This window comes from Carlito syrichta, unplaced genomic scaffold, assembly GCF_000164805.1.
Source record: "Carlito syrichta isolate Samal-C Ts95f unplaced genomic scaffold, Tarsius_syrichta-2.0.1 Scaffold315405, whole genome shotgun sequence".
NCBI lineage: Eukaryota > Metazoa > Chordata > Mammalia > Primates > Tarsiidae > Carlito > Carlito syrichta.
Window position 1 is genome coordinate 459,673 of NW_007259501.1, and position 25,270 is coordinate 484,942.

General features: G+C 40.6%; 1 protein-coding gene across 1 annotated transcript in view; it reads left to right on the plus strand.

Annotated features, from left to right (window-relative positions):
• Positions 1 to 25,270, plus strand: part of GLI3 (GLI family zinc finger 3) — a 272,082-nt gene that overhangs the window by 172,727 nt on the left and 74,085 nt on the right. The window contains 3 exon segments of the mRNA XM_021706299.1: positions 8,782 to 8,987; positions 12,156 to 12,302; positions 17,157 to 17,358. Of these exon segments, the coding sequence (XP_021561974.1) occupies positions 8,782 to 8,987; positions 12,156 to 12,302; positions 17,157 to 17,358 (555 nt within the window).

Genomic DNA, 25,270 nt, shown 5'->3' on the forward strand with positions numbered 1-25,270 from the left:
ATTTGCACTATACAGCATATTATGTTTATGGACGGTTAGCTAAAAGATATTAGAAGAGGGCCAGGCTCAGTGGCTCAGCCTGTAATCCCAGCACTTTGGGAGGCTGAAGTGAGTGAATTGCCTGAGTCCACGGGTTCGAGACCAGCCTGGGCAACTTGGCAACACTTTGTCTCTACAATAAATAAAAAAATTAGCTGGATGTGGTAGCACACACCTGTAGTTCTGGCTACTTGGAAGGCTGAGGTGGAAGGATCATGGTAGCCCAGCAGGTTGACACTGGGGTGGCAGTGAGCCTGCCACAGCACTCCAACTCAAAAAAAAAAGAACTTTATCATCTTAGGGAAGAAAGAATAATTCAAAATATACTAGTTTTATTTTGAATATGGGAGAAGTACATGATGCCTGAAAAATACTGGAAGTAATTATGTTAAAATATTGACATTGGATAGCTTGGATATAGTAAATAGATATATTTTATAGTAAATGTAACTTTTCTATTTATGGATATGAACTCCTTTTATACTTTGATATGAATAGAAAATAGAAATAAGACAGTCATTCACAAAAACAATTCCCCATTAAAAACAATTGTTTTCTCTCTTTTTAAAAAATCAGGCTTAGCCCTTAAACTCTCCTTCTAAGAAAATATTCAGTGCCTTAGCATTAATGTGTACATTAAGTGATATTCTAATTTTCACCTTTAATGTCCACTTCTAATCAAATCATATCTACCTTTTGTACCAGTTTCTGTTTCATAGTTTTCATTATCAAGATACATCCTGAAAACCTCCTGCTAATCTTTTTGACTTTGACACTCATTAGGGTCATATTCACTCATATACACTTCTTATGTGTATAGCCTTTCACTTCATTCCACTATGAACTCTTTGAGAGGATGGCCAGAGTGATCATATGTTATGCTTCTTGAAATCTTTCCAAGTGCAGAAATCACAGTGGATTCTTAGGAAATGAACTTTCAGTAAAATATAATATATCCAGTGAAAATATCATTGGTGTAGTCACCTTTGTAGTTATACTGTAATTTTTAAAAATTAAAATCCAAACTGGTAAATCTGTAAAAGACATAAGTCAATTAAAAAATTTGTGGAAAATATTGTTTAGCTACAAAGATGATGAAAATGGATTTGAAATGGACCCATTTTATCAGGTAGGGGCCTGGTGGTATAATGGAGTGGATATTTACAGGGGTGTATGTGGAGTTAAGGGGAGGAACAAGTGATAGTAAAGCCCCCAAATTAGTAGAATTTGGAAAGGGAAAGTGATTCAGTGAGGTCTAGAGTGACAGAAGAGAGATCGCCCATTACGAGAGGTGGTCATGGGGGCCACACCTCAGAACCACTTCTGAGACAGCAAGGGAGAGGGAGGCAGGAAGGGAGTAAATGCCCTGATTTGTTTTCCCCACCACTAGGTCTTGCCAGTGCTTCACATTAGGGGAAGCTGGAGGGAAAGTGAGTCAGTTGATTCAGACCTTGACTCTCAGCCTCCCTGGGCAGGCCACAGCTGTGGGGAGAAGGAGTGAATGAAAAGTAACTACCAGCCGGGCTCGGTGGCTCAGCCTGTAATCCTGCGCTTTGGGAGACTGAGATGAGTGGATTGCCTGAGCCTGCGTGTTCGAGACCCGCCTGGGCAACTTGGCGAGACCTCATCTCTACAATAAATCAAAAAATTAGCTGGGCATGGTAGTGCGTGCCTGTAGTTCCAGCTACTTGGAAGGCTGAGGCGGAAGGATCACCGGAGCCCAGCAGGTCGAGGCTGCGGTGGCCGGGACCAGCCACTGCACTCCAGCCTGGGTGACAGAGTGAGACTCTAACTCAAAAAAAAAGAAAATAAAGAAAAGTAACTACCATACCCATCTGCACATTGCAGGGTCATGTGGCATTTCCAGGACAGAGGTTATCTGGAAGCTTACTTGAATGAAGGAACAAACAATGTGTAGAATCCAATTTCTGACCATTTTAGTCATGGACATTTTAGATATTTTTCTCTGTTGTGTGGAAGACAGATTTTTTTTTTGAGTTGGAGTCTCACTCTGTCGCCCAGACTGGAGTACAGTGGCACGCTCCCGGCCACCCAGCCTCGACCTGCTGGGCTCCGGCCATCCTCCCACCTCAGCCTTCCAAGCAGCTGGAACTACAGGCATGCACTACCACGCCCGGCTGATTTTTTTGATTTATTGTAGAGATGAGATCTCGCCAAGTTGCCCAGGCGGGTCTTGAACCCGTGAGCTCAGGCTTGGCGAGACCTCATCTCTACAATTGCGAGCTCAGGCAATTCACTTACCTCAGCCTCCCAAGGCGCGGGATTACAGGCTGAGCCACTGAGCCTGACGGAAACAGATTTTTTATTACACATTTTGGTTTATTAAAACTATGCCTATTGAATAAGTAATTAATTATCTAAAAATGCGTTAGAAGGGATAACTACCCTTTGTTCTCTATTAGGCCACTGCTTGAAGATGAAGAATGGTATCTACTTCTTATGTAAAGAACAAAATTACACAAAAAATAAACGTATATAAAAAGCCAATGCATTTCAGTTTTCCAGTAGTTGGAACACTCATGCAAAAATGCAAGAGATTTGTGTACATTTCCGGCATCTCAAGAAATGTGAAAGCAAATTTTAATAATCTGGCATATAAGCCTTGTTTAATGGTCGCATAATGGGTATAGCAAGTGATTAAATACTGTGATTTTAATCTTGGCATTTTAGTAACCCAATAAGATAGATGAAAAGGCAGTAATGAATTAGATTATATAATGAAATTTCATTCTAACTAAGAAGTCCAGTTATTCTCTGCAACGTGTGTGTGTGTGTGTGTGTGTGTGTTTTAAGTTTATCATGGTATATTGCTAAAAATGCTCTAATAAGGCCAGGCTCAGTGGCTCAGCCTGGAATCCTGGCACTTTGGGAGGCTGAGGCACGTGGATTGCCTGAGCCCATGGGTTCAAGACTAGCCCGATGCCACTTGGCAAGACCTTGTCTCTACAATACATAATAATAATAATAATAATAAAATTAGCTGGACATGGTAGTGCATGCCTGTAGTTCCGGCTACTTTGGAAGGCTGAGGTGGAAGCATCGCCAGAGCCCAGCAGGTCAAAGCTGGGGTGGCCGTGAGTGTGCCACTGTACTCTAGCCTGGGTGACAGAATGAGACTCCAACTTAAAAAAAAAAAATGCTGTAATAAGAATCTTCTATTCTTTTCATTGTAATCTGTTTTGATGACCTTCTCAAAAATTAATCTGAAGTAAACAAAACAAATAAACAAACAAAACATTTTATATTGTTTTATTGCCCTTTAGAAGAACATTAAAATAACCCCTACCTTCTTTTTTTATCTGAAATTGTACTTCATGTACAATTACCCAACTTCCTTTGAACAGTATGGAAGCAAAATTTCACTGAGTCAGGTCCTCATGGCCTTGGAAAGACAAATGGGTAGAAACAAGACAGGGGGTGTTATCCCGAGTGGAAGTGGTGGGGCCTTGCATACAGAAGCCAAGACACAAAGGTAATGAAGCAATGGCCCAACTTCTCAGCCATGCCTTGCAGTACAGACAGCCCTCTACATTTTGGAAAGCTCTGGTTCTCAAACAACAGTTTGTATGATTTAGTTGAAAGGTCACAGGCATATGTCTATACTCTTTTGCTACAACATAAATATCATGGAATGTCTGTTCCAGTTCTGAGTTTCAGTGTTTTTCTCAAAATGTTTGTTGTTTTGGTCCTCTGCATGGTCTGTGCTGATCTCCAATGAGGGACAGACAGTCCCAGGACAGAGAAAAGGTGAAGAGCCACAAAAACAGAAAGTGACCGGAAGCTAACAGTCATCTTTAATTCATACCCGTGTGTATCTACTAAAAATATACATCAAGAAGGAGACACCTATAATTTTTGCCTGGTGCTACTATAGTCCTCAAATGAGGATTTTTAACAAGCTTGACAAATATTTACCAGGTCGAGTTTATGATAGTTTGGAAAATAATATATGTCATTTATATGGGAAAGTTTGTGACTGTCTTCAGGTCTCCCCTCTCTCCTCATCCTTCAATCGAATCCACCCCTCCTCTGGTCATAATCCTGAATAACCCCTCCACACAGCAGTGGACACACATCTGCCTGTTAAATTTAAGCAGTTTACCTTCTCACTCAGATTTGCTTTCCAGTTAGAAACGTAATAACTGACAAATTACCTAACTCCCCCAAATTTGGAAGTGGCTCTGTGAAGTCATGTTAAAAGCAACTTTCTTTAAAGATTATGATTTATATATATTTGCATCCATGTCAGGTGGCTGCTCAAGTTGTTGATGTTCAAGGTTGGATGTTCAGCCTTTTTGGCTTGGAAACTCATTCGTGCCAGGCTTCAGCACTAGATCATGCTAACCTGACTTACAAGAACCTGATGTCAAAACAGAATTAAAAGTTACCAACCTTTAGTGAGAAAACAAACATGAGGAAAGTAGAACACCTGCCACTGCTCTGTTAGGAAGCCAACAGACATTTGTTGACTGGTTTTGTAAGAACATCAACAACCACACCATTTTCCAAGTGCCCATTGTGGTAGGTACCATGTTCTACCTTTACACACCTGAGTTCTATACCTCACAGCAGCCTGTGGAAGGAGCTCTTATTGTTCCAGTTTTATGTATAAGGAAACTGATGCTTGAACAACCAAGTGAGTGACCGAGCCTGAATTCAAATATCATTCCTTCACAGCCCCTGCATTTAATTATTGAATTTATGTTCTTAACCACCTCATGTGGCTTTGTGATTTTACTGAGAGTCCTGGAAAATCCAAGGAGGTGCTTCTAAATTGCTGACAGCAGGGAAACAATGCAGACTGGTATGTTCAGATTGGCTTTAGAGGGGGGTTCCTCTGCACACAGGTATTTATAACATCTTTATTCATAATTGCCAAAACTTGGAAGACCACCTTTTCCTTCAGCAGGTGAATGAACGAATGAATGAACTGTGGTACACCCAGACAATGGAATGTTATTCAGTGCTAAAAAGAAATGAGTTTTGAAAACATATGGAGGGAATCTAAATGCATATTACTAAGTAAAAGAACCCAACCCCAAAAGCCTACATATGGCATGACTCCAACTAAGAGACATGAAGAGAGTAAAAAGATCAGTGGTTTCCTGGGGCTGGGGTCAGAGAGAGGGAAGGAGGGAAGAACTGGTGAAGCACAGAGGATATTGGGGGCAATGTGACTACGCTGTATGGTAGGACAATGGTAGGTACATTTGTCCAAATCCATGGAAGCTGTAACACCAAGAGTGAACCCTTATCTAAACCGTGGACTGTGGGTGATTATGATGTGTCAGTGTAGGTTCATCAGTTGTGACAAGTGTGCCACTCTGGCATGTTGACAATGGCAAGAGTCTGTACATGTGTCAGGGCAGGGAGCATATGGGAAATCTCTGTATTACAGCTCAATTCTGCTGTGAACCTAAGATTGCTCTAAAAAAAAGTTGGCCCTACCTGGGCGTGATGGCTCAAGCCTGTAATCCCAGTACTTGAGGTAGAGGTGAGGGGATTGCCTGAGCTCACGGGTTCAAGAATAGCCTGGGCAACTTAATGAGACCTCATTTCTACAATAAATCCAAAAATTAGATGGGCATGGTAGCCCGCGCCTGTAGTTCTGGCTACTTGGAAGACTAAGATGAAAGGATTGCCTGAGGCCAGCAGGTTGACGCTGGAGTGGCCATGAGCGTACCACTGCTCTCCAACTGGGTGATGGAGTGAGACTACAACTCAAAAAAAAAAGCCCCAATATTTCTGTACTTGAAATCCCACAGTATACTGTATTTGCCATTTCTAATATGCAAATACATATATATATGTGTATGTTTACATATATGTATAAATATGTTTCTGTATATATGTATGTATTAGGGGTGGAATATGTTAGCATGGTATGTGATATACATATTCATGTGATTTTACATATATGGATGTGTGTGTGTGTGTATGTGTATGTGTGTATGCATTGAGCATTTGTTATATTCTAGGCTCAGTAAATGAGACTTTACTTATTCAAGACTCCCATGACGTAGGTATCTTCTTCAGGGGACCATCAAGGACAAGGAGAGAGTAGGTATCTGGGATGAGGGCACACAGCTGCCAGGACTAGGGCCGAACTCCCACCACGTTGTGAGGTCAGACTTCCCCAGATGTTTGTGAGGAAAGAAGAGCTTCCTTGGCTCTTTTGGGGATTGATGGCCACCTAAGCCTCACCTCTATAATTTTCATATTTTTCTAGATGATGATCAGTTTTCCTGTGTGTGATTCTCCAATATGGAATTTGGCCCTCCAGGAATATTCTTACTGTCCTTCTCAATTCTGGAATTTTAGAGAAATAATAGGTTCCAATCCTAGTCTAAATCAAAACAAGCCAGTTAGGTATTTAATTGCCCTCACTGGTTTTTAGTGCCTATTGCTCAGACCTAGTTTGTCCTGTGTCACAAAAGCTTGTCCAGAAAGTGTCATCTCATGGATTTTTTGAAATGGCTATTCTACATTTCTGCTGTGCCTATCTCTCAGCGTAAATCTATAAATAAGTCTGTGTTTTGTAAAAATACTTTTGAATCAGATTGGAAGGACTGATTATCCTTTCTCGAGAAAATGAATTAATGAATTACAGTATCCCTTGTACCTTCAAAGGTAGCAAATATGTCTAAATGGAGCTTAGGATTTAACCAGTGACAAACGTCTAAATGTAGCTTACAAGATGATATAACCAAAGACACAGAACCAACTTGTTTTGTAGTAAAGAACTAAAATAGGGTAGATTAATAGGTTATGCCAGTTCCTATTTAAACATAAATAACTAGGTTAATTTCTGAGTGGGTGTGAGAACCTCAAGTTGTTTGGAAGAGAAATAGATATTTTCTGGTGCTGAATTTTTACTCATCCCACATGTAAATTTAGAAAACTTTGGATTTTTATTTTGCTTCACTGAAGTAACAAATAAAAAGCCTCATTTTTTTTAAAGTCGAAATGAAAAAATAGAGTCAGAAGGAGAAAGTGAGAAAATCCACCTCACCTCAATATTTCAACCTCTTTCATTTTCTTTTGAGAGAAAATTCATTATCTGATCTTTGGTTTCATTTACATTTTACTTAGTAGAGCTGGTTTCTACTAAGATTATATTCTGACAGGGTGATGGGGGCCAGGGCCTTGCAAGAGCGTTTGCTTTGCAAGGAGAAAATGCATCTGCCTTCCCCGCCCCCCCCACTACCACCCTTTCGTTTTATTCCTAAAGCCAACACTGGAAGAGGAATTTGCTGTTCTCAGTTGATCTGTCTCTATCAGGGCCCCTCCTTTCTATGGCGATACGCTCAGTGAATGAGGAAAGGGGGAGCACAAGTCTTTAACCTGTCAGGGCCAGTTCACTGGGATATCCACACCAAATGTTTTCTATGAGAGAAGAAAGGAAGACCCATGGGACGCTATGTAGACTAACCATTCTAGAAATGGACTTCAGGGGGATAGGGCAGAGGAGTAGGGGCATGAAGAGGAATCTCCAAGAGCAGATCAGGATAGGGTAGTAGCAAGGTATATTTTCGAATTTGTTTTCATTAGCCAAAAGCTTACATCTGTCTTAGCTCATTGTAACCAAAGTGGGAGCATGAGTAAAACCCCATTCTCTCCCAACTTTCTAACCGCAGGAGTGCGTAGTTACTGACTGCTCGCTGAGCATGGCTAATTAGGATGCCACATGGAAAAGAGCTTAGCAGAAAGCTGATTCCAAGTGCCGCCACACAGAGAGAAGTTACCTTCAAAGCAGTGAAACCCAGATCTATAAAACTAGTTTTATGGCCAGGCAGGGTGGCTCATGCTTATACTCCCAGCACTTTGGGAAGCCGGGGTGAGAGGATTACCTGATCCCACGTGTTCGAGACTAACCCATTTCTACAATAAATCAGAAAATTAGCTAGACATGGTAGCATGTACCTGTAGTTCCAGCTACTTGGAAGGATCACCTGAGCCCAGCAGGTCGAGGCTGCGGTGGCCATGAGCGTGCCACTGCATTCCAGCCTGGGCTGTGAGTGTGCCATTGCACGCCAGCCTGGGCGACAGAGTGAGACTCCCACTCAACAAAACAACTGTTTTTTATGTACTACCATGAGACTCTTAGAAGTTAAACGTGTATGTGGATATATAAAGCGACTGATTTCACATTATTGACAGACATTTGCAATGAGTCTTCTTTCTTGTTTAAGGGCAACTCTGCCATGTGCAGGCTCAGACTTTCAGACCAGACAAATTTCTTCTTTCCTTCCTCCCTCCCTACTTCCTTTCCCTCACCTCCACGATCCCTCTCTCCCTTCCTTCCATTCAACATTATAAAGGTAAGAGGTAAGTTTTAAATGGGAATGTTAATATTTGGGTCAAGTGGAAAATATAGCCATTATCAACCACTTTAAGCTCAGTTGCCTGTTGTTGTTTAGAATTTCTTCTTATGAGGAAAGCCAAAGGCTAACCTTTATTTTTCTATGTTTGGAGTGCAGTGAAATTTCTCAAAGGTCCATTTCCTTTGCCCAAACAATTGCACAGTAACATTCTACCTGCATTATACTGTCTTAATTTTAAGGTGGTAATAGTACTGGAAATGTGTTTGCCTGATATTTATTTCCTAAGGCACCTTTGGGTTCCCGTAAAACCGTGTGTCTTTCCTTCCACAGCCAGTCTCGGCCTGTGGAGATACTTGTCTCATGCCCACCTCTCGTGTCTGGTTTTCTTTGCACCCAGGCCTTCTGCCTTACCCAGTAGCCCGACATACTCGGACCTGCCCTTCATTAGGATCTCCCCGCACCGGAACCCTGCTGCAGCTTCCGAGTCTCCCTTCAGCCCTCCACATCCCTACATCAATCCCTACATGGACTATATCCGGTCTCTGCACAGCAGCCCATCCCTCTCCGTGATCTCAGCAGCCCGGGGGCTGAGTCCTACAGATGGTAAGTCCCAGATGGATTCTGCATCTAGAGATCATGCCACTCCTCCACCCCCTTAGCTGGGACATGTATAAAATAGACCTAATGATCAGTGAGTGTTTCCCATGTACCAGACACTACTTTGCATGCATGATGTCTTGTTATCATTACAACACCTCTGTGAAGCTGGTGTTAATCATTTTCACCTTCAGGTAAGGGTAGCCATGTGCACAGGAGTCAAGTCACTTGCAAACCAGTTATCCCATGGCTAGTAAGCAGCACGGGTGATACTTAAAGCTGGATCTGACTCCCATACCTTTGCTCGTAATGGCTATTCTGTTCTGCTGCTCCACATATGATTAGAGTGGCCCTGTAACCATTCACAAATGTGTATGGGTAACTTGAGCATTTTACTTACCTTCGGATGCACACTCTCCTGTATGTCCGAGAGGCACATTTATACAGATGTGTCTGTTAGAGCAATGCTTCACAAACTCTAATGTGCATAGGAGTTACCTGGGGACCCTGATAAAATGCAGTTCTGCATCAGGTGGGGGCAGGCCAGGCCTGAGAGTCTGCGCTTCTAAAAATCTGCCAGGTTATGTCAATACTGTTGGTACATGGAACACATGTTGAGTAGCAAAGTCTTAGAAAACATGATGATTCAGACCTGTGACATGTGCATTCTCTTCTTGACCCCACTGAGTGAGAACCAGAAAGGAGATGTGGTAGGAAAAGAAATGACTTTGTTTCTATAGTAATTGATGCTCATTTGAGATCTTAAGCATCAAATTCCTGTTGTTTCCGTTAACCTCCCCATTAATTACTTTTCACATGACTCTTCTTAATTGGAGCTGTGCATCCCCCTGCAGTCAAGTTTTACTGTTCCTTTGATGATTCAGAAAAAGTATTTTTCATCTCATGCATGAATGTACAAATTCACTTGCCAGATTCTGAGTTAAGGTCCAGAATTGCATACACCTTATTAATTGCAGGTGGTGGCTGATGAGTATTTTGCAACAGACAAGTCATCACTGCTTGTTGCAGAGCAAAGAGAAACACCATGTGCTTCATTTCATTGAGCAGTGCTTGATATGACTTCCGTGCACAGTCCACATTTTCCACGCAGATTACTTCCTGAGGTCCAGTTGTGCCCAGTGGAAAGCTGCGTGAAGTTGCTTAGGAAACATCTACTTAGTTGGGTTTCCAGGAGTAGCTTTTCTCCAGCAACAACTACTAGCTCATTGTTTTCTTTTTTTCTTTCTTTTCCTTTCTCTTCTCTTCTTTTCTTTCTTTTCTCTTCTTTTCTTTCCCTCCCTCCCTCTTGCCCTCCCTTCCTTCTCAAGTCAGGGTCTCACTCTGTCACTCAGACTGGAGTACAGTAGTGATCACAGCTCACTGCAGCCTCAACCTCCTGGGCTCAGGCAATTCCGAGTAGCTGGGATTACAGGTATGCACCACTATGCCCAGCTAATTTTTTTATTTTTATTTTTTGTAGAGACAAGGTCTCGCTGTGTTGCCCAGGCTGGTCTTGAACTCCTGGGTGCCAGCAGTCCTTCTGCCTCTGCCTCCCAAAGTGCTGGGATTACAGTAATGAGCCACCACGCCTGACCTTACTGTTTTTCTTCTGATTGAGTGCAGTTAATATACTTGTACAACACCTGATGAATTTACAAATAAACCAAAACTCAAAGAATCAAATATGAGTTGGGTTTTCTGCTTCAGATTTGATTTTACAATTGGAGAAGTGGAGAATCATCTCCATGGGGTACCTGGGAGTTTATAGAAAGAAAGAGAGGCCAGCTAACAACAGACTTGGAGTTATGCCTGGTTTGTAGCAGTTTATTTGGGCCAGTGAAAAGCAGTACCTCTAGTTCATCAACTGAAAAGCATGCTCATTATCTGCTTTCTATAGCATTTGATGATGAGTATGAAGAAAGCATTTGATTGGTTGATCTGCCTTCCTTTTTCTGCTTCTCAGGGGTCCAGTTAATAAAAATCAGACAAAGTAATACTGATATTTCTCACGGTCTAAAGTCTCATTTCTTCTTAAATCTATGTCTTTACCATGTATTATAGATTTAAAAAGTATGTGGACACAAATATAAAACATCCACAGACCTCTTGGTAGAGTGCTGGTGTTTCTAGATGATAATTGTAAAACTAACATTTATTGCTTGCATGCTATTTGCTAAGTGCTTTGTATGTATCTTTTTTTTTTTTTTGGTCTCAGCATCCTCATGGAGCCAATTTAAATCCAGATCTCTGAATCTGGAGGCCACCCTCAGGACTGCTGCAATATCTTGCTGCTTTTGCACATATATTGGCAGGTGGACACCCATTATTATCTCACTCTCAGAAAGCTTACTCTTGCCAGTAAATTGCTCTAGAATGATAGGTATATTTTCTTTTTGATTTTGTAATGGAAAAAAGAAAAAGAGAGCTTTTAAGTTATGTAATGCAAAATTGCAGCTTATCATTGAATTGTGTGTTATTAAGGCCATGCTGCCTTTTTTCCTACTCTTAAGCCCTGACTTCTCATGTTAGTGAGAGTTACCTCAGACACTCATGTCAGAAAGCTTAGGGAAGTATTTTAAGTATGTCTGGAAAGATATCAGAGTCTTGAAGTTGCCTGCTATTGTAAGAAATGCAAACAGACAGCGATTTAACATAAGAAACTTATTTTGTAGTCGGGCATGGTAGCACGTGCCTGTAGTTCCAGCTATTGGAAGGCTGAAGTGGAAGGATCACCTGAGCCCAGCAGGTGCAGTAGCTGCAGTGACTGTGAGTGTGCCACTGCAGCACTCCAGCCTGTGTGACAGAGTGAGACTCCTACTCAAAAAAAAAAAAAAAAAAGAAGAAGAAGAAGAAACTTATTTTGGAAGGCAAATACAGTTATATGCATATATACATTTTAGTCGTTTTGAATTCTTGATGATTTCTTTAGACTGACATCAAAAAATTTTGTAATGTATCTCACTTTTTCGATACCCTTGCTTCAGTTTTTTTTTCAAATAGAAGGTATCCCATAGATGTCAGTGAGAGTGCAATTTGAGCTAAAGGAGATTTTCTCATTAGCGCCATACGGTTTTATTATGTGGGTTGCACGAGAAATGTACTTTGGGATTTTTAAAGATAAGCTTGTTGACCTTCTTCCGACCAGTAACCATATCTTCTTGTCTCCTCTTCTAGCTCCCCATGCTGGAGTCAGCCCAGCAGAATATTATCATCAGGTGGCTCTGTTAACAGGCCAGCGCAGCCCCTATGCAGACATCATTCCCTCCACTGCCACTGCCAGCGCTGGGGCCATCCACATGGAGTATCTTCATGCCATGGATAGTAAGTGCTGGGGCTGTTTTCTGGAGCCCTGGGGGATGGGAACAAGCTACTTTATGAAATGGAGATTTAAATACAAAGATGAAACGATTGTCTGACTTTTCAGTCAGAGGAGGAGGAAGTGGAACCCCACTATTTGGTGCCCTGGGTCCCTTGGTCCCTTGGTTTTCTAGAAGCATCCACAGATTTGGACATCCTGAGACTATCTTTTTAGCTCAAGGATACTAGTGAATTAGCAGATGCAAGCAATTGTAATTTGACAGCAATATATAAGTATAAAAAACTGGCCAGAAAACTATTCTGCCCTGATTGTCTTGATAATAAAATAAAGGAATGGATTGGATATGTGGATGGATTTTGCCCAGTCACTCTTTGGTTTCATGAATTTTATGCTTTAAAAATTAGTTTAAAAAAAGATCCAGCCGGGCTCGGTGGCTCAGCCTGTAATCCCGCGCTTTTGGGAGGCTGAGGTGAGTGGATTGCCTGAGCCCGCGGGTTCGTGACCTGCCTGGGCAGCGAGACCTCATCTCTACAATAAATCAAAAAATCAGCTGGACGTGGTAGCGCGCGCCTGTAATTCCGGCTACTTGGAAGGCTGAGGCGGAAGGATCGCCGGAGCCCAGCAGGTCGAGGCTGCGGTGGCCGGAAGCGGCCACTGCACTCCAGTCTGGGCGATAGAGTGAGACTTCAACTCAAAAAAAAAAAAAAATGATCCGTTTTCGTTTTGCATTTTTTATCAAAAGATTTATTTTGTCTCATATGTTTCCTTTACATTAAAAAAATTATATTTCACTAAGGCCTTCTATAGCTATTGAATACATGAAAGGATCAGAAGAGTTACATCTAGACAAAATAAAAACTTGTTTCTGAACTAGAAGGGGCTTCTTTTAGTATTTAGCAGTGGAAGAAGATGGGAGCATTTGATGCATGCACTTATTTTGGAGTCCCTTCAGGGTATGATCATTCCTTCAGGTCACTTATGTAGATGCATAGACAAACAAGCCTGTGATGATTCCTTGTCAGAGCATTCTAGAGTTCTGTCTCTTGAGCTCCTTTAAGGACATTCCATTTGCAAGATACCAGAAGTGAACCTAAAGCATCATCAAAGTCACACATCAGCAAAAGCCACGGCCTTTGAATAGTACACCAGCATGACTTTGAGTAGAGCATTTGTTTGTTTAGTCTGTTTATCTAGTAGCAGTTATGCTTTTCCGATTACAGTGTATTTGAATTTAACAGAGGGTGTCCGTTTGTCGACACTTCAGTAATTCAGTCCTGAGGTTTGGAATAGAGAAAAGGTGATTGATCTACACAGGGGTAAAAAGTCTACAGCCTAACATGAGCCTATGTTGGTTTCCACCGGGTACTCATTACCACACAAAAAGTAAAAGAAATGTGTTACATCTTCTGCAGAGGTTTTGTTGTTATGCTTTGTGGAGTAGAGAGCTTACGTTTCAGATTCATCATAACCACATTTCAATTAGCGATTGTAGAAAAAAAAGTTGTGTTATTATGCAAATCAGTTATTTTAAATCTGCAAATAAAGAATTAAAATAAGAGAGAATCCTTGGAAGGTCAGCCCACATTACTTTCCCTATTTGATGAGAATGTGTTTAGTCAGGCAGTGGCGGTTTTTATCTAACTAAAGGATGAAGCTACCCTTTTACTTTGTAAAAACTAATTAAAGGAATTTTAATTTGCCTGAGTATATGGTAAATTGATTGTCATTAAGTAGGAATTTAGATGTCCTATCATTCATCACATAAAAAGAAACCTCCTTTTTCTTTGTCAGAATTTCTTATTAGAATAGAGAAACAAAACAATTAACAGAAAGCCAGATCGGAGATATCTGTGTTGGAACAATGAGAACACTCTGGCTTGTATTTAGGAAGGAAGTGGTATGATCAGTGAAGAACTGAAATGCTTCTTCTTTTTCAGCTGTTTTGAAAATACCCCATGTTTTAGCAATTCCCTTCAACAGAGAATCCCAAATCACTGGCCCAAAATGCTGACTTTCTCTTCTTTTGCTTTGTTATTAGGGAGTTGGGAAAAACATATTAAAATGGCTGGAAAGGTTTTAAAGTACTATGTTCTTTTCCTGACGTAACGGAAATCACATTTAGTTATTTATTTAGACAGAACATAAGAAGATGAGTACCCAGAAATTTAAATCATGGGAGGTTTTTCCAAGGGCGAAGTGAAACATTAATCTTAAATTCCTACATTACATACACATCTGCAGTGGCAGATCACAACTGGGATGTAGCTGCTCACTCTGATTTATTGGTACAGATATTCAGGACTCTTTAATTAGCCAAAACCTCAATAAACTGGATTTAGGTGAGCTCCTGACTTAGATGTGCCAACAGCGGGCATATCTGGGTTTTGGCAAGATGTAGAGTATTTACATGGAAACCTTTGGAATAAACCAATCTGCCTATTACTGTAATTCTACCTCTCAGGATTATAGTGACCTTAAAAGATATGAGAGCAAATACTTCCAATAAGGAACATTCTAGAGATGAGGGTCCCTGAAAATCACACTATTAATATTGGTGGAAACTGACTTAAGTAAGAGTCAGTTCTGGAGGAAAAAATATAGAGAGGAGAGTTCCAACCAGGCCACGTGCCATGTGAAGGGCTTCATGGAAAGGATGAAAAGGTCTTACAAGGCCCTTCGGTGTCCTGTCTTTGGATGAAGTGAGAGGGATATATGGCCTCTGGTGTCTGAGAGCATCAAATGACCTCATTATCTCTTGCATCACTGTTAGTTAGTGTTCTAAAAAACTAGAGGTTTCTAGGGATTTAAAAAATTAGAGATGTTTCCACTCTAACAGGATATCTAGCATGACCTGCCAACTTCTAACTCTCCCAGTAACCACTGAGTCCTGCTGAGAAAGGGTTTTTATTGTCCAGAATTATATGGAAGTCAACAACAAATCTGGTTTACCCTTGAAATTATTTGGAAGTGGCATGTGTTTCTTCACTGAAAAACTTGTAGAATGAAATTAGCCTCTCATAGTGAGTAAATGTGGAACAGTTGTGTTTAAGGTAGATGCCATAATAAAAGCAAGATACTGATTCTAAATGCCTAAAAATATGTACATAGTTGGGATTGCTATTTTGTACTAACATGCCCTAAATCAGGCTCGTCATGAAACTTCTAAATGAAGGAGCTCATTTTAAATGTACCTAAAAGAAGAGTTTGAGTAGGTACCACATTTATCATCCAAATTGGTTTTGCAGTTTTATACATGGATGGTATACTAGGTTACTATGTTCCAGTTTGTGGTTTATTTTTATTATTTTTAGAATATTAAAAACAAAGTCTTTCATATTCATCTAGCCCATTTCACTAAATTATCTCAAGACATGTTGGATTGTTATCTAGTGTCAAGATCCATCTCTGTTGAATAAAACATCCCCAGTGAATCTTCTGGAGACCAAGAACTTAGACTTTCTTCTATAAAGAAGGCTTAACTATTACTTCAGATTTTGGGGTGCTGCAAAATTGCCATGTCTCTGTAAACTGGTATAACCATGGCATAAAATAGTAGAAACCCTTCACTTTTATTTAAACCTAATCATGCTTACTTTGCCTCTTACCTACTGGTGGTATGTTCGCATTCTGTCATCAAACCTTGGTTTGATGACTCTGTAATATAAACCTGATCTTCAAAAAGACAGAGTAGACCTGTGGGCCGCATTCATCTCTATGCCCTAAAATTCAGATCTCTAATATCTACCAAACTTGAATTCAAATGGACATTTAATTTTTGCCTCTTCAGATTAAAACCACTGTGTTAAGTTGGCATGCATTGGAGTTTGAATTACTAACCTCTAGAGTAGGACTCCAGATTAGGACTCCATCAGTGGAATCTTCCTGAAGACTAAAAATTCTAATAAATGTATTATCTTTGATTAGCTCTGACTAGAGAAGCAAGGTCCAGAGAATTTAAATGCTCTCTAGACTTACCAAATCTCATTATCTTTATGAGGGTTTTCTTCCCCATGTCGGGAAAAATCTGTACACATGCAACATCCCATATTTTAAATGTTTCTTGGGATTTGTGCTCTTCCATCATTGGGAATTTAGGGCAGGGATCTTCAACCTCAGCACACTACTGGGGCCATAGAATTCTTCATTGTGGGGCAAGGAGGAACTGCTCTGCGCATTGTGGGGTGTTCTATAATATCCCTAGCCTCTTCCCATGAGGTTGTGGAAAGCAGAATGTCTCCAGATGTTGTCAAATGTCCCTGGGAGGCAAAATCACCTCTATTTGCGAACCACTGATTTAAGGTAATGTATTTATAAGTCATTTTAGGAATGCTTTAAGTATACCATGGAACAGATAACTCCAGAAATCATTGGGAGATGAGGGCACAGTTAAACTGAATTTTTTCATCTTAGGATATTTTAATTCACTTTTCCCTTTGGCTCATTGCCTTAAAATGGTTCATGTTGGGGTGGGAGGGTGGTGTGTTGCAACTGTGGGAACCACTGTCTTTGTCGCTTGTGGTGAATTAATGATGGGAATATCTAAGCAGCCGTCAGATTCATAAATCACTAGAAATGAGAGGGATAACACATAAAAGTCTCTCCCCTTTGTTTAGCAATTTATCATTTTGCCTGCACATTAATAAACAGAGCTCCCCTGAGGTAAACCCCTGGAAGATAAATATTTCTCCCTAATTTCCTCAATTGTAGCTAGTAGATCACAAGGGGGAGGAGAGGTGCTTGTCACCACAAGTTCCTGGTTTCTTATCCTTCACTTCTTCCACACAGGCAAGTAGCAATAAATAACAGGTATAGAGTCCAATCTCAGGTAATGAGGTTCTGTTTTGTTTATATAATAGGCACAAGATTCCCCAGCCCCAGGCTGTCAACCAGGCCGAGCCGAAAACGCACACTGTCCATTTCGCCACTGTCTGATCATAGCTTTGACCTTCAGACTATGATAAGGACGTCTCCCAACTCCTTGGTCACGATTCTCAATAATTCCCGTAGCAGCTCTTCAGCAAGTGGCTCCTATGGTCACTTATCTGCAAGTGCAATCAGGTATGTATCTTCCTGAATCCATTATGTGTTTTTTTAAATAAACTGTCAGCACTTGACTACACCTATAGTTATGCATTTTCAGGACCGACTGCCTGTGAGGAAGAATAAAACAGCATAAGACTGTGCCTGTACCAGGATGCAGGTCAAATATCACAACAATGAACTACAAAACCATTTATTGGACAAAAAATAATTTTTTTGTAGACGTTATTCAATAGCCCACATCTAGAAATAGCAGTTATTCAGCCATGATGAAATCCACTTCTTAGAGACAGTGCATAGGGAACATCTTTCCACCTTTTTATCTCTAATGACAGTTCTCTGGAGAAAAACTGACTTCATACCTGGTTGTGTGACGTGTGTACTGAGCAGACACAGAAGTTAAAAGACCAGCATGGCCGAAGTCTTGTCCTACAACTGTTAAGTGAAAGGAGGCCATTGGGAGGGAGAAAGAAACAGCAGGACTTTTAGTCTAAAGGAAAATAAATGCAGGTGACATTGTAAGACATGGCTGTCAGAGGAAATCTGGCAATAGACTATTTCCTTGTTTTTCTATTAAGTATTTTTAACATAATTTGAAATTTCTATTTTGACCATATGCTTTTGCTGTAGACTGAAAGCATTTAGACACTTTCTTCTATGAAGTGCATCATGTCTGTACTTGCATGTGAAGGCACAAACTCAGACTTTTGTAAACATGATTAATATAAAATACCTCTCACTGCTAATGATCAAACGGGGTGATATCAAAAGGTAGGGAATAAAAGTAAGACAACTTGTGGATTTTAGGTGTGTAACACTGCCTTATTATTTGAACTAAGCTAGCTCACAAATGGTTATTGGAGACATAGAATGAGATAGTTTCCTTATTAATTAATTAAAGTCTTAATTATAAACTTGAACTCTCACTTCCCCTAAATTTTTCACCAATAATTTAAAAATTCAGTTACTAGGAATATTTTTTAAATTGTTTTGCAAACAATGGATAATTCCTTGCTTTAATAGTATGTACTGAAGACTGTTTTTACTACCATTGCTTTCATTTTTTTATTACTCTTACTTTTTTGAGTCAGAGTCTTACTCTGTTGCCCAGGCTGGAGTGCAGTGGCATGCTCATGGCCACCCCAGCTTCGACCTGCTGGGCTTAGGCGATCCTTCCTCCTCAGCCTTTCAAGCAGCCGGAACTACAGGCACATGCTACCTTGCCTGGCTAAGTGTTTGATATATTGTCGAGGCGAGTTCTCACCAAGTTGTCCAGGCTGGTCTCAAACCCCTGGGCTCAGGCAATCCTCTCGTCTTGGCCTCGCAAAGTGCTGGGATTACAGACTTGAACCACCATGCCCTGCCTAGCCTTGCTTTTAAAAATGAAGTTTTGTTTGAGCTTTGGTTGTTAATTGATGGTTCTTCCAGGGAAACTGCATCAGTCCAGGAAAAAAAAAAAAGAGCATTAACAGTAGTAACATACCCACATTTACTAGAAATAATAAATGCCATTTTTCCATGATGTTCTCCATTACAGTTTTAATTCTTTTCTTGTTCAATTATCAGCAGTGCTCCTTGGCAGGTGAGTTGGTATTTAAACATTATAAATCCTAATTTTGATACAGTATCATTTTCTGCCATTGTTCTTTTTGTTTTCATATGATTAATAACGTATGGAAACATGGAGAAAGGCAATAACTGTGCTCACATGACAGCAACTGGTACACAGAATGGGATCCTGGGACGTTTTCCAAATTAGCCACTGTAGTCACAAGTGTAGGCTTTGGAGTTGGACATGTCTGTAGTCAGATTCCAGCTTTGCCACCAACCAGCTATGCAAACCTGACTTATACTTAGGCTCTCTGAAGTTATCTTCATCTTTGTAACTAAAGATTAGACACCCATGGTATAAGAAAAAGGCATGTTTTCATAAAGCTGGTGTGCTACATCGGTAGGATAAGATCCCTACCCAGGGAGAAGTCTTTTGGGATCTGAGCTGGGATGGACCATCCAGGAGAGGAGCTATCACAGGCCAGGTTGTGCTGTGCTGGTGACCCTCCCAGTTTGGCCCTGAGGAAATGTGCCAGTCTCAGAACCCTTGCCTAACTGTTCCTGTACTCCTGGAAAATATTCCTGGGTCCTAGACTACCACTGCCTGTCTCTCAATTAGTGGATATTATGCAGTTATTACGTGGCTTGACAAGAAGTCATAGCATCCATGTAGCAGAAATATGGCACACAGAGATACTCATACAAGTGATATTCACACAGAATCACTTTGTGAACATTTATTTCTCTTGCTTTTCTTTAATTTTTCTTCCCTGTTGCTCTCTGTCCAGCTATCTTGACTTTTTACAGTATCTAAAGAACATAGATTAGAATATGGTACCAAAATGGTCATGGTGCTATTTTTATTTATTCTTACCCCAGCATCTGTATGGACTTCTTGATCTCCTCACCTCTGCCCAGGTAAGCTAGTACCGATATTTGAGAGACTGTCAATATCTTGGCTTGAAATAATCATTGCCCTCCCCTCCCCTTGCCTCCAAGGGGCTATACTAGACCCCTTAATTCTCATTAGATCTGGAAGAGAAGATTCTCTTTAAAGACCAGTCTGGTCCAAGAAGACTCTGTGACAGTTGGGTGACGAAGGCCCATCATGCATTTTCTTTCTTTTCTTTCTTGCATCCTCCCTCTCTTTACCATTCATGGTTATTCTAGGATAATATGTCGCTTCTAACACATAGAAGATTATACAGATAACCCAAGACAGCTTATGGTATAATTAATAATAATACCAACAACAGTAATCATTATCATCCCCACCTGCCAGTTCTGTACCTAGAGTAATGCTAGTACTTTGTTTACCCCTGTTCTAAGTTTCATTTTGAGACTTAAAAACGGACTTCAGGAATCATTGATTAATGGACTGTGGAAGATAGCGTAAGGAAAGAAGCAGGATGACATCTGGAAAGGGTAGCTATCTTTCTCAAGAGTGCAAAATACAAGAGAGGATGTGGTCTTTTCATCTCTGCGATGACAAAGTAACAGGGTAGGCACAAATCTCACTCGCTGTTTTCTTGTCACAGCAATTTTGGAAAGCAAATAGTGTTATTCTTGTTTTGGGAAAGCAAATAGTGTTATTTTTGTTTGGGTCTTGGCAAGATGAAGTTAGCAAAGTCCCGTACCTGGGCATCAGCGCCAGCACTTCCATCTCCTACTTGTGAGTTTACCCCAGATGTGTGATTTTCACACTTACGTGTTTTCTTCTACCTAATTTGCTATTGGTATTGGTAGTGCACAGGATAATGTCGTTTAAGTTTCTAAAGCTGTTATTAATGTTTAAAGATACTCATTCAACTTTCCAAGAAATGCCATAACTGTCTCCTTCACATTCGTGCCCTAGTTCAGGTGTTATTCTCAGAGAGGCCTGTCATAGCATTTAACCACTATTTGAAATTTCTGTATTTACTTGTACATTTAGTGGTTTTGCTATCTGTTTCCCTTCAGTAGATCACAAGCACCAGAAAGTTAAGGGCTATGTACATCTTGTCCCCATCCCATGATACCTATGTGCCTTCACATTATTACCATTCAACAAGTAGTTCTTGAATGAATAAATTTAGGAGCTCTTTCATGAGTAATTAGAATTATGATTACCCTCTTATTAAAGGAAGTTTCCACATGGTAGATGAATAATTCTGGTTTTCTAAAAGTTATAGTCTATATGGATGTTATGTTACATGCCCATAGGTTGACAGATATAGTTAGAGATAGAGGAGTGGATATTAAAAAAAAAAGTGTTAAAGAGCACACGTCTGTCTTTGTGTATGGTTCTTGCACTATAAATTTACTTAGTAATTCAGACTGCTGTTAAAGTACCACATAAAACAAAAGTTTATTTGTAAAAGCCCATTAGCATACTAAATCCTAGTACTTGATTATGTCAGACTTTTTAAAACATATTGTCCAGATATATATCACAAGTCTTTTTTTAATCTCATAACTAAAATAATTTTTTAAAATAACTCCAGCCAGACACGGTGACTTAAGCCTGTAATCCCAGCACTTTGGGAGGCTGAGGTGAGGGATTGCCAGAGCTCACGGGTTTGAGAACAGCCTGGGCAACTTGGCAAGACCTCATCTCTACAATTAAAAGAATAAACAAATAAATAGCTGGGCATAGTAGCACACACCTGTAGTTCCGGTTACTTGGAAGGTTGAGGTGGAAGGATCACCTGAGTCCAGCAGGTCGACACTGGGGTGGCTGTGAGCATGCCACTGCACTACAGCCTGGGCAATGGACTGGGACTCCAACTCAAATGCTAATGATAATAATAATAACAACAACAACTCCATGCACATGGAAGGTGTGTTATAACATTGCATGTGTAAAGAAGTTGTAACTTCTCCATTACCATGAAGACACCCATCTAAGACTAGATGATTCACATTTATCAAATACAGCCTGTAATCCCACTCTGTATAGCTATAGCTAATGTTATAAATAACCAGTGAATCTTAGTACATTAAAGCCAGCTTGCCTTTGCTAAAAACCTTCCCCTTAGAAATTAAGCACCATTGGAAAAGAAGGTGTTTAAAATGGCCCTCATCTTCCTGGGGTCTCTGGCAAATGTCAGTGGAATGAAGAAATGAGTAACCCACTCATTTTTAACCCACCAGGTCTAGCTTTCTCACTTTCAGTTTAGTGGCTAAAATTTAAATGTCCTTAGTAGTCTTAGGTCTGGCATAGCCAGGAAAGATACCTCAATGAAATCGACATTTTCATATTCCACGTCACCCTTCTGAGTTGTGTACCATGGTCTCCAGCTTCACAAGTCAGGGCAGGTTTTTCTGTTGCCAACACTGATGAGCTCAGTCTATTGACTAGAAGACAAGTTGTGTTTTCTGTTTCTTGCCTCATCAACCCTGTCCAAATGGTAGCACCCTAGAGTAAGAATGCAGCTGGCAAGTCCATTGGCAGAAACCAGTTTGGCCTCCACAACTGAGTAAACACCTTTTTTATGTCAGAGAAACAATGCAAAAATGAATTGAGAAACATATTGAATAATAGATTAATACAGTGCCAGATTACCAATGTCTTTAAAATTCTCTGATTTCTGATTTCATCTTCTAAAAATTTTGAGATGACCTTCTCTTCCCCCTTTGTCAGTGAAAGTAATTAATACTACCTTAAAAAGATAGTTCTCATTTATTTTCTGATGCATTAATTGGTTTTAGGTAATACTTCATTTAATCAATTATGAATTCCCCCCAAATATTTAGCTGAGTTCAATGATGAGCTAGTGACTGTGCTAGGCATAGGGGCTGTAAAAATGATAAGATAAATATGGCTCCCACCTTCGTGAAATTTATGGAAGGAAATGGCTTCTATGCAGATGCAAATGAATGAACAAATGAAGAAACTTGTAAAAGTCTGATCAGTGCTATAAAGAAAATGATCCAGATGTTAAGAAAGAATAACACAGAAGGTGTCATTCAGGTGAGCTGGCCAGAGACCTGCAGGATGATGACAAACCACCATGGGAAAAGCCCTACTTTCTAAAAAGAAGAGTGTGCAGAAGAAGGCCCCAGGATGGGAAGATTAGGGTGCTTGAGGACCTATCAGCAGACCAAGGCACCCGCTGACAGCACAGGGCAGGTTAGCCAGGGTACTAGGTTGACAGTTTGGAGAGGGTCCAGGTTATACCAGAGTGTCTTGGGAGCAGTAGAAAGTCTAAATGTTCCCCAGGAGGCTGTTTAATTTTACAAATGAAGAAACTGATGCCAGAGAGGTTAGTGGGCTGAATCAAAGGAACTCAACCTACCTACGTGGCAGAACCATGAATTCAACCTGGTGGGTCTAACTGTGAATTTTCTCTCTTGGTGCAGACCATACTTCTTTTTCTCAGTCATCCTCAAATGGGAGACATGGATAAAAGGATTGGTAGAAAATGCTATTTATAATAGAGAAACAATAATATCTGATGTTGTTTTGAAGAAATTAATTATGCTTATATTAACATGGTTTTTGAAACCATTTCTATGTGCCTGACTAATTACATGATTTGGGTGCTGTGCCTCAAATCAAGTCTCTCTGGAGAGTGTGTCACTGCTATTTATGTCCATGGGGGTCTTATCTATTTGACTGTTTAATGGCAAATCGCTTTTTAGATCACTTTCATCATCTCAAGACCAATATGTTCTTTCCCAAAGAGTTGTTCAGAGTGCATATGCCTGAATATAAATATTGAGACACTTGCTTGTTTTATGAGCATGTGGGTCTTTATTTGTGTGCTCTTTTCTTCTGAGGCAGGGCTGGGTTTTCCAATAAACTTGCCCTGGGAAATTTTATAGATGGAAGTGGAAGTTTTAATTTTTCCTCTCAAATATAAGTGCACGCATGCATGTGTGTTCCTATATCTACATGTATGCGAATTATGATAGCTGTTAGTCCATTCTCTGAGAAACTGGAAAACAGATGCGATCTTTTTTTTTTTTTTTGAGTTGGAGTCTCACTCTGTCGCCCAGACGGGAGTGCAGTGGCCGCCTCCGGCCACCGCAGCCTCAACCTGCTGGGCTCCAGCAATCCTTCCGCCTCAGTCTTCTGAGTAGCCAGAATTACAGGCATGCGCTACCACACCTGGCTGATTTTTTGATTTATTGTAGAGATGAGGTCTCGCTGCCCAGGCGGGTCTCGAACTCGCGGGCTCAGGCAATCCACTCACCTCAGCCTCCCAAAGGCGTGGGATTACAGGCTGAGCCACTGAGCCCGGCCAGATGTGATCTTTGAAAGGTATCTGTTGTATATTGAATTCCAGAGCTGTAACCAGAAAGTAGATGAACTCATTAGCACAACAGCCACAAAGTAGCCCGGAAGTAGGATTTTGATTGGAATGCCCCCTCTCTCTTTTTCTCTTCTTGAAGTCAGTTTCTCACACTGTGATGCCCTCATGTTATCTTTGTTGTCTTGGTGGTGCCTGTTGTCTGACTTTACTTCCAATACTGATTTCATGAGCAAAAGAGTTAGGAGAGGTGGGATAAGGAAAAGTAAATATGATCATTGAATTATTTGGTCTGTAGAGAACTGGGTTTATTGTATCATGAAGCTTCTTAATCCCAGTGTCCTGGCCTAAAACAATATATCTCCCTAATACCCTATGAGTTTCTTTCAAGAATGTTTTTATTTTTATTTTTGAGTTGGAGTCTCACTCTGTTTCCCAGGCTGGAGTGCAGTGGGATGCTCGCAGCTCGCCCCAGCCTCAATTCCTGGGCTCAGGCAATCCTTCCACCTCAGCCTCTCAAGTAGCTGGGACTACAGGTGTGTACCACCACTACGCCTGGCACATTTTTATATATATATATATATATATATATATATATTTTTTTTTTTGTAGAAACAAAGTCTTGCTATGTTGCCCAGGCTGGTCTCGAACTGCTAGGCTCAAGGGATCCTCTTGTCTTGAGCTCTGGGATTACACGTGTGAGCCACCACACCTGGCCTCAAGGATATTTTAAAAATCCAAACCTGAATTAAATTTAATAGTCAAAGCAGTCGGAAAAGTTTATAGGTGGTAGGTAGATAGAGTTGACTTTACATTTAAAACAAGACTTAAAACAAGACATTTCCCAGTAATCCAAGTGCCACATATTCTTAACTCTGCCGCATTGGATTGAGAGACAGTGCCTTTGTGATCACATGTGATAACCACCCATGGCAGGCTTCAACTGCGGTTTATTTCTCTAATCAATGACCCGCCTGTGCAGGCCATTCTAGATCATTGGGAGACTCCAGAGCTGACCCGGAAACCGATGAGCTTTGCTGTTCGGCTCCCCATGTCTGTCCTTGCCCTTTCAACTCGTATATCGTGCACTGGTCCAGAAACCCTGGCACTGTGGTCACATGGAGGTGAGATATTCCATGGCAAAA